The sequence below is a fragment of the Temnothorax curvispinosus genome, unplaced genomic scaffold (genome assembly GCF_003070985.1).
Source record: "Temnothorax curvispinosus isolate PA1 unplaced genomic scaffold, ASM307098v1 QBEX01014798.1, whole genome shotgun sequence".
Taxonomy (NCBI): Eukaryota; Metazoa; Arthropoda; class Insecta; order Hymenoptera; family Formicidae; genus Temnothorax; species Temnothorax curvispinosus.
This window is the reverse complement of record NW_020224578.1, coordinates 70,320-80,094: the sequence shown is the minus strand read 5'-3', so window position 1 is coordinate 80,094 and position 9,775 is coordinate 70,320. Positions and strand designations below refer to the sequence as shown.

General features: G+C 31.8%; 2 protein-coding genes across 2 annotated transcripts; one reads left to right on the top strand and one right to left on the bottom strand.

Annotated features, from left to right (window-relative positions):
* Positions 1–459: 459 nt before the first annotated feature.
* On the top strand, positions 460–6,247 carry LOC112465008 (transferrin-like). Its single transcript, XM_025032354.1, has 9 exons — positions 460–608; positions 2,090–2,326; positions 2,847–3,143; positions 3,332–3,492; positions 3,628–3,737; positions 3,889–4,281; positions 4,363–4,832; positions 5,096–5,217; positions 5,728–6,247. Exons 1-9 carry the CDS (start codon positions 551–553, stop codon positions 6,055–6,057), a joined length of 2,178 nt encoding a protein of 725 aa, XP_024888122.1. The 5' UTR covers positions 460–550; the 3' UTR covers positions 6,058–6,247.
* A 478-nt stretch (positions 6,248–6,725) lies between these two features.
* On the bottom strand, positions 6,726–9,775 carry LOC112465003. Its single transcript, XM_025032346.1, has 7 exons — positions 9,563–9,775; positions 8,989–9,130; positions 8,384–8,897; positions 8,069–8,300; positions 7,621–7,978; positions 7,195–7,543; positions 6,726–7,071 (listed from the first exon to the last, which is right to left on the bottom strand). Exons 1-7 carry the CDS (start codon positions 9,773–9,775, stop codon positions 6,792–6,794), a joined length of 2,088 nt encoding a protein of 695 aa, XP_024888114.1. The 3' UTR covers positions 6,726–6,791.

The window sequence follows — 9,775 nt, the reverse complement described above, 5'->3', positions numbered from 1 at the left end:
GTGTGTGTGTGTGTGTGTGTGTGTGTGTGTGTGTGTGTGTGTGTGTGACAATGATTTAAATCACATATTTGCGCCCACGTACATAATCACAACTCAAACTTCCGATTAGTGTAACATAAGAGTTTCTTCTAATTTGTTTAACTTAACTTTTTTAAACTTATTTATGCATAATTACAAATATATTATAATTTATTTACAAATTTATGTCGTATTTATTACAAAATTACATGTAGAATTTTATCGGAGACTTTATCCTGAAATACAAATCGTCCGAAATAAACCTGTGATGAATACGCTGTTTCCACAATCGATGGTTTGCGCCAATAATCCGATCCCTGAAGGATAGGACAACATGGTTACACAGAAATCGCGATAATAATACAGCGGTATATGTATGTATAGGGCGTGTGCGTTCGTTATCGGAGGCTTCTTATCACTCGGTTCGTGTGAAGAGGCACACCTAGTTCCTCTTTTGCAGTTCACGTTGAAAAACGGTTCAATCATTTCAGTTCGTATCAAACTCTCACTGGATATTGCCTCCAGATCAGCAATGAGGAATCTCGTTTGGGTAATTCTGCTCGTTGCCGCTGCACGTGCGCAATATAAATGTAAGTAAATTTATTTTATCAAAATTATCTATTTACCCTACGCGCAAAATTAAAAATGCAGAAACTGTGTAGTTATATGATGAGTGTCATGTTTTTATTATCAATTAATTTAATAAAACTTTTTAATGGTATTTGTAATAATATTATTAAGTATATGTAATATTAAATATACGGGTTTAGTTTTTACTGCATTTTTCCGGGAATATTCTGCAAATCAAAAATCATACCATTTTAAAATGCGTATCTTAAGCTTCATATGCCGTGGCAAAGTCCGATTTGTTACGTATTGATAACAAAATCAATCAATAGTGCTCATAGTAGAATCATGAAAAATATGTATATCTATAATTTTTTAAACAAGTTACAGTTTTGAACAATAAAAAATATATTATAGATGAGATAAAGTATTACATTAATTTTTTTAAATATGTATAAATTAATTAACTATTTTTACTATTTTATATATTATTTTTATATAAAATAGCTAAGAAATTTTTGTATTTGTAAATATTTGAAAGTTACAAATGATTCTGAACAGCGATTCTAAAAAAGAATTCTTTAATCCTTATTAGAAAAATATATAAATTTTAAAAATTTATACTTAATAGATACGTTTTTGTGTCCAGTTAAGATGCGTGACAGCGTGAACATTTAAAATGTGATTAATTTTTTAGAAGTTTGAGTCAGAAATTTATGATAACGCTTATTCTTTGCATTATTAGACATTATCAAGCATCAGATAAGCAGATATCTTGAAAATGATCAAATTACTTGATTGCAATTGACGTAATATAGTCTTGCCAATATAAAATATATTACAGTTGTTATTTTATGTTATAAATGTATACTGATATTATTAAATAAAGATATTATGTAAGGCATCTAGGCAATGTGTTTAAAAGGATTACAATTTACAGCATTATTTTATATGGATATACCTATATTGCTGTATAAAGCAATATGAATATTAACTCTATAGAGTTAATCTGTATTTATTTCGTATTTATGTTTAACCGCCGTTTTTTATATCATATTTATTTTATATTATATCATTTACTTTACTATCACACTTTTCGAGAGTTTCATTAAATTTTTATCTCTTGATGCATCATAAACGGCCAAAATTAACTTGAATTCGGTAAACGCATAAGATCAAATATTCGAGATAGTGATAACACTCTATGAATTATCTTGATTAAAGAGAACTTGAAGTAAACTTCGATCAAATCGTCGATAAAAATATGATAAGCATTTAAAATGTAAAATATTAGAAAATAAAGGACATTTCGCCATTATTATATTTTTATCATTTTTAATACGTTACCTAGTTAAATTACCTAATTAAATTATTTCTCTGTCTTTCTCTGTTTCTTTCTTTCATAGCTTATATTTTGATGGTTTCTATGAGCGACATTATCAAAAGCTGATAAATCTCATTGGTAAATGAGTTATTCTATGTCGATCAATTCGCAATTTTTCAGACAAATTCTGCGCACCCCTCGATACAGTAAGCGAGTCTGCGTGCTACAGTTTACAACGAGGAGACAGCGAAGTGTCATGTTTGCAAGTGCAGGACAACGCCGAGTGCGCTATCCGCTTAGCTGAAGGCCAAGCTGATTTCGGTGTCTTTAATGCAGAAGAATTGTTGTTGACGCATCAATTCTATTCATCTCACATACAACCCATTCTTCAACTGAGGCATAAAGATAGGCAGGAAGGTAGTCTTTCGAAAACTTATAGAAAAATGTATATAATAAAAAGTTATTATTTATAGGCGCGACGTCATTAGTTATATACATATAGACAAAGAAAGCAACTTAAATTTAATTCATAATAAATAAAGAAATTAAAATTAATAGTAAAAATTAAATTACTAGAGATCAATGCGTAAAGAGTTTTATCGAGTAAAATTAAGAATTTTAAAATTAGTTCAAACTTACAATATATAAGTAATAAAAATTAAAACATATTCCTTAAATGTTTTTAAAATATCTACTACTTTTTTGGAACTACAAATTATCATTAACAGTCTCCTCTGAAACTGACTAAAAATTAAAACCAAAAAATTCTGAATTTTGTATTTTTTAATAATTTCTTATTATTGAGCATTAAATTGAGTATTAAAATAATTATTACGATATTTTCTTTATTATTGGCAAAAATCTAAGTTTGGGTTATGTTATTGCACATCTTGATAAAAAAAATATATGTGTTATAAACATAATTTAACTTCTACAGAGGAATTTGAATTCCAAACGGTGGCAGTGGTCCCCGTAGATTTGACGCAGCAAAACATACTCCCTGGTGAACGTCTAAAAAATTTGAAAGATAGTGGCTTTTGCCACCCTGGTTTTAGCCAATCTCAATGGTGGAATGATTATATTCTCAAGAACTTTGAAAACTCAGTGAACCCTCCGCAATGTCAGGATGATGTAACCGCTATCGAGAACGAGATCATAAATCTTAAAAATTTTTTTGGAAAAGCTTGTAGGCCGGGCGAATGGGCTGCTGATAGCGCCGTCGATCAAGAACTAAGTAAGTCGATTTACATATTAAAATAAACTTATTTTCCTTATCTTAAGTATATCAATTATTATCTATTACAAATTTTTGCTTAAAAAAAGATGACTTCAAGATATTTTAAAGGTAACATACATAAATTCAAGAATAAAAATTGCACTATTTTGAAAAAGTGTATAATTAATAAATAATATATTTTTCAGAGAAGAAATATCCAGAACTGTGTGCTCTTTGTGACAACGAGGTAACTTGCAGTTATGATAATATGGATCATCATGGACATATCGGAGCTTTGCAATGTCTAGTTCGTGGTAAAGGTAAAGTGGCATACGCAGCACTCAACTACGTTCAGAATTACCTCAAAGTAAGTGAGATACTTTATCTTCATTTAAGAAACGATTACAGCAATTCTCCTAGAATCAACGTGTATAACAATTATTAATTATTTATATTGAGTCTTCTCTTTATGCTATTATATTAATTAATTATTATGTTTCAGAGAAATGAATCGTATCAGTTTTTATGTCCAAGCGGCACCGTTCTTCCTTTATCCACTGAAAATCCTTGCGCCTGGCTCAAACAACCGTGGAGTGTTGTTGTAGCTAGAAAGTAAGCAAACAGCAACGAAGATAAATGAGAAAAATTTTTTCTTTTATTTCCCGAAAATATAATTCTGAAAATTATATAAGTTATTTAGGTCTCTTTTTGAAATAATTCACTTGAATATATATATCTTAATTATATAATTCCCTTTTTTCAGCGACATCGCAGAGTCTCTAAAGTCTAAATTGTTGACATGGCTGAAACCTCCTCATACCGAACTTTGGCTAATTACTTTAGATAGTATTATACAAGATGACAGTTGGGCCTCCGAGATAACCGAGAAAATGTCCATAGCTACGTACTTGAGCAAGGGAAGAATCGTTGATATCGACAATATTCAAACTTGCGGCAAACACATTCGTTGGTGCACAATCGGCGATCTGGAGACCAACAAGTGCAAATGGGTGGCGAAAGCGGCGAAGGCTCTTGGTGTGGCACCGAGCATTTCTTGCATGAAGTCAAATTCCACGTTTCAATGCTTCCGCGATATACAAGAAAATCGAACGGATATCATGGTCATTGATTCTAATTACGGTTATCTGGCACGAACGTAAGCAGAAAATTTCAAGTATCGACGAAACTTTGAGCAACATTAAAATTATTTGACGTTTTTCTTACATTTTGCTTGCAGGGTTTACGACATGTCAACGGTTCTATACAGCGAAACTGATAATGATAAGAATAGTGTGACACTCGCGGTAGTGCGTGAGCCCAGAGGCGACGATTACCCCATAAAGAGCTTTCACGATTTAAAGGATAAAACAGCATGTTTCCCTGAATACGGCGGACTCACCTGGTTGAGTTTCATCAACACGGCTAGAACAAACGATATCATTTCGTCTAAATCCTGCGACTATCCATCGTTGGTGTCCGACCTGCTGTCGGGCGCTTGTACCCCCGGAATCGAAGATACCGACCACTCGAGCACCGCCGTCCCCTCGGACATAGCGTCCAAGCTTTGCTCGGCTTGCAGACATCAAAATAATACATCCTGCGCAGGGAACGAAACTAATCACTATTACGGTGACAGAGGGGCCATGCGATGCCTTATTGAAGGAGCTGGCGATATTGCGTTTGTCGAGAAGGCGAATATTCTCTATGGTAAATGTATATAAAAGCTTAAGAAATCATCTATTACCAATTCTTTTAATTTCAAAGATCAGTATTTTACAAAATGTGCTTTTAATCTGTCAATTTTTCATTTTCATATATTAATGGAAACATCTTTTCTTAAGTTTATTATTATAACTTTTTACTCGTAATTATGAAAAATATCTCTAACTTGAATTTAAACGCGTCGCGTGCACTATTCTTAACATTTTTTTTATTTGATAGTTGGTAATTATTATATTTTTGTTATACAGTCGACTACTTCTCCATCGATTCAAATATGTACCGTGTTTTGTGCAAAAATGGAAGTTTGGCCCAAAATCCAGGGTTTACTGTTGACGAGTTCTGCGCACTATCGGTAACAATCGACAGTGAGGTAAATAACTTTCTTAGAAATTATTTAATTTTTAAATTAAACTACGTCATCGTGTTTAATTAAGAAATTAAATATTTCTGTTAAAAATCCTTAATATTATTAATACACATGCAGTAATTGTGCTATAAGATATTTTATGCAACACGTGCATGGAAAGTGCCCCATTACGCACGCTACGCGTGCGTGATAGACCACTTTCCAGGCACTTGCAACATAAAATAGGGAGTGTAAGCCGTGTGTAAAGATGAAAATTCCCGGGTGCGGAGTTTACAAGGCGAGTGCGGTAACCGCACCCGGGAATTTTCATCTTACCTCACTTGTTACACAAATAACTATTAATTATAATTAATTACATGTAAAAAACTTATGTAACGAAAACAATGAAAAATATGCTGATGTAGAACAAAAAACAGAAATATCAATTTCAAAACGCTAAAAGACTATATAATGTAAGCATTAAATGTTTAACATTTCTTTGCACAAATCGAATAAATCGCAATGTTCTTCCAGATCGTTGGTCGTAGGAAGGATAGCGTGCAAATTTCTAGAACGGATACTATTCTAGCCTTATTAAAAATGGAAGATTGGCTAGGATATCGTGTAAAAGCTCGAAGACCAATTCACATGTTCGGGCCATTCAACGACACAAGAGATCTTCTCTTCAAAGATTCCTCGTCGGGTTTGATTTCCTCATCGTCGATGAAGAAGACAGTGCTTGCCTATAAAGAGCTTTTCAGTCACGTCGAGGAGTGCTCGAATGACTCTTTCGCGGTCACCGCTAATTTCATTTTTGTAGGCCTAGTCGCACTTTATCACCTTCTTTCCAGTCACGTACGCTAATTTTCTCTGCATTGTTAATTCCAATATTTACAATATTTACGTAATATACAATTGCCATATGTACTTTTAAGTATAATGGATGGCTAAGCGTTGACCAACTTTTTATTGACCTTTTTTTTAAATAAAAGCACCACTACCATATTTCCTTATTTTGGGGATTAGAATAAAACATTATTATTACTTTTCTATATTCACTGAATTTTTATTTACGTCACTTAATCCTTTTACACATGCAATATATACTACTTTTCTATCGTATTTTGCAAAATTTTTTTTAGACTGTTATAGTGTAATATCATAAATTAAATTTCATTAAATGTTATTTAATTTTATTATATATTTGTAGATAAAAAATTTTAATTATGTTCTCTCTTAATGTATAAAACTAAATGTATAAAACTTAATGTATCAAATGCTGTTAATTAAATAATAATTTACATAAATTATATTTATATTAAAATAACACTTTATTAGATTTTAATAGCAATTTTAAAATATGTCACAATCTTTATGCATACATACATTGATATATATATATATATATATATATATATATATATATATATATATATATATGCGCGTCATTTAACATTTTTATTTTATGCATCTTTCTCTGTTTTTAAATATTTTTAAATGTAACAGTAACTTAAACAATTATTATCTTCTGGAGTCCCCACCATTGCGCGTTCAAAAAGGGCGCGAGTTTTAAACACGCCTTGGATCCCACCAGTCCATCAAGTCCATATCCAATGTGGGTATTTTTCTTTTGCCTGGGCAATGAAAGGGCCATTGTCCGAAAAGAAGATCGTTTGCAATTTAGGACATTGCTCGAAAATTGCGAAGTTATTGGCGTCCTCGGTAGGTACATCCAAGTATAAGTGTTTTAAGTTTTTACACAGCATCAGTGGTTCGCCGAAGTTGCCATTAAGACCCAACAAATTGACTTCTTCCAGGAGTTGACAAGAGGAAAACAATCTACGTAAACTAAGCTGATCGGTTCCGCCAAAATAATTACTGTAACAAAAGCCATACTCTATTATTATGGTTTCCGCAAAGGAAAAAATAACAATGTTTTATGATGTTTGCAAGAGATGTAAACATATAATATATTTAAAAGAAAATGTAACTCACACGTACGTGTATGAAATGTTCAGTTTTCGTAAATTCTTGCACTCAGCGAAGGCCTTAATACCTCGCGAGGTAATACCACAGCCCGTTAAATCTATTATTTCCAAGTCTGGACACGAATTTCCCAATTGTATTGCAACTGCATCTCGATCTTCGTAAGACGTTGATGGTGATCGGCCGCTAAATGTGCTCAAATTTAAGTTACGCATCCGGCGATTTTTTTGCAATATTTTGCAAAGAGTTTCAGTTGCTATATCTATCCCTCTAAGGTTTAAACCCTCTAAAAATTCTAGATTTTCGAGACACAAAAATTCTAATGGTTGGTATTTTGAATGATCAGAAAAACTGAGATCCAATACTAAAAAAAAAAATATATGTATTAATCATACACAATTTACCTGTAATCTTAAATATTATATTTATTTATGTACATACCTTTCAACATTTTGCATGTTATGGAAATTTTTAAAAGAACCGAGTTGTTAACAAATTGGCAGTTACTTAATCGTAAGTGCGTTAAACCCTTGCCACAAATGTTGACAAATTTTTTGAAGTGCTTAACAGAAATGTTGCTTGATGTAAGATCTAATTGTTGTAAATATTTACATCTAAATGCAAAGTAAAATAAAACATTGTGAATACAAATAGAATTCGTATAGCGCAAATTTCGTAAATTTAAACATTTAAAGAGAAGAGGATCTCGTGTTAAAATATTGAAGCGTTTATTTATTTGGCTCAAACGGCACAACGACCTTATATCCAAGTTTTTTAATATTATTAGTACTATTTCATCCTGTAAAGATAAAAAAAAATTAATACATGAAATTATATTGTAATAAATATTGGTACGACTTACGAGAAATAGATTTCTTCGAATACTTACAGAAAGCGTAGAAAAACTGCTACATGATTGTTCTTTGGATTCATTCGAATAGAGTTCGATATCTTTTATTAACTTTGCATAATTTGTATGATGTCGTAAGAAATGGTTCCTTAAAATGCCTCTCTTAATAAATGGATTCCTATATATCTGCTCAGAACATGCCACTACATCTATTTCCTGTGACATTTGCTTGTGCCCGAACTTGCTCTTGTTAAAACTCTTTGCTGTATTGCTGCAAATAACATATTAAAAAAAATTATTTTTATTATTAAAAGAATAATAAAAAAAAATTAAATATTATGATAATTATTATACCTTTTACAAATAACGCAATATTTTGAGAAATTTTTTTGCAGATGAATTATATCCAAGTGTGCAGCATCATGATCATGACTATATCCAGGTGTTAAATTATGGCTGTCCCCATGGCAAGGATACTTGCAATTAATACTTTTTAACAGATTAGTCAAATTCAGTATAGGACTTTTAGGTAGGACTAATTCTGATGTGCCAATTAGCTCCACAGCATCTAGGTGTGTGGAATAGTCCCAGTGGCTGTACATAAATTGTAGTCTGAGTATTTTCGTTTTAAAGTCACAGAACTTTAAAGGCGGCGAAAATATCCGCGATGTCAAAGGAACTGCATTCTGAGGTGGTCCACTCCATAATAGAAACCATTGATTGTTCTCCCACTCTTTCTTCTTAGTGAGAGTTATGTCATCTGGATACTGTTGTTTACCTTGAGCCCAAATTTTGGTTACATACCCAGGATTATATACTTCATATATAGAGACTCTGACTGGATATACGGCTTCATGAAACTCGAGATCTTCAAAATAGAAAATTAATTATAATCTTTCTTAAACATAAATGTATCTTCTTTAACAATATCTTATTTATCAATTATAAATGTGACATACCAAGATAATTACAATACATGTGGCTATCATCTTGTGGTAGTGATGGTGGTGGTGGTGATGGTGGCGGTGGTGGATTGTCATATGAACTTGTTATAGGTTTCGACTGCCATGGAGATGTCGAGATGTCGAAACCATTGGTTCTCTATATTAAAAGATCAAGAAAATATTGTAGTATAAAATTATAGATTATAATTACTTTTTAACCCGTTGAGGTCACATCTCCTAAAAATAACGTAGAGGTCCAATGGACCCCACAACAGTTTCCATTTGCGTTCTTTTTGATGTAGCAACTCAAACCTTGAACTGGAATTAATTTATGATTTCTTCTTGATAATCCAATAATTTAAAAAAAAATTTTATGTTGAAAAAACGCGAGAAAAAAATTTTTTTTCGAGAAATTTGACTTTTTTCACAAAAATATTCATCAAAATTTTTTAAGATAAAGCAAAAAAATTTTGTGCGTTTTACTCTCAAATTAGTATACTTTTAAGAAAAAAAAAAGCCTGGGGTCCACTGGGCCCCATGTGACCTCAACGGGTTAAAAAGCATAACAGATATCAAGAAATATACATACCATGACAAATGTACTTAAAAAATCTCCATAATTAGGAAAATTGATAGGTGGTCCGATTATCCTTTCATAAGTTTTCATTATGCTCGGAGTATTCATATAGTTATACTCTTTAACCCAGCCATCGCTATCCTTTACATATTGATAGATAAAGTTAACACGATCCTCACCTGCTACTACTTTATCGATCGAATGATAGGATGCCAAATTCTCCAT

What these genes read in the sequence shown, in the direction of transcription:
- LOC112465008 (XM_025032354.1), top strand. Translation starts at nt 551, where the DNA reads ATGAGGAATCTCGTTTGGGTAATTCTGCTCGTTGCCGCTGCACGTGCG. An exon ending in GCATAAAGATAGGCAGGAAG is followed by an intron (nt 2,327 to 2,846) that starts GTAGTCTTTCGA and finishes TAACTTCTACAG; the next exon opens with AGGAATTTGAATTCCAAACG. An exon ending in AGTGTTGTTGTAGCTAGAAA is followed by an intron (nt 3,738 to 3,888) that starts GTAAGCAAACAG and finishes CCCTTTTTTCAG; the next exon opens with CGACATCGCAGAGTCTCTAA.
- LOC112465003 (XM_025032346.1), bottom strand. Translation starts at nt 9,775, where the DNA reads ATGGAGAATTTGGCATCCTATCATTCGATCGATAAAGTAGTAGCAGGT. An exon ending in TTTTAAGTACATTTGTCATG is followed by an intron (nt 9,131 to 9,562) that starts GTATGTATATTT and finishes CTTTTAATATAG; the next exon opens with AGAACCAATGGTTTCGACAT. An exon ending in TATTGCGTTATTTGTAAAAG is followed by an intron (nt 8,301 to 8,383) that starts GTATAATAATTA and finishes TGTTATTTGCAG; the next exon opens with CAATACAGCAAAGAGTTTTA.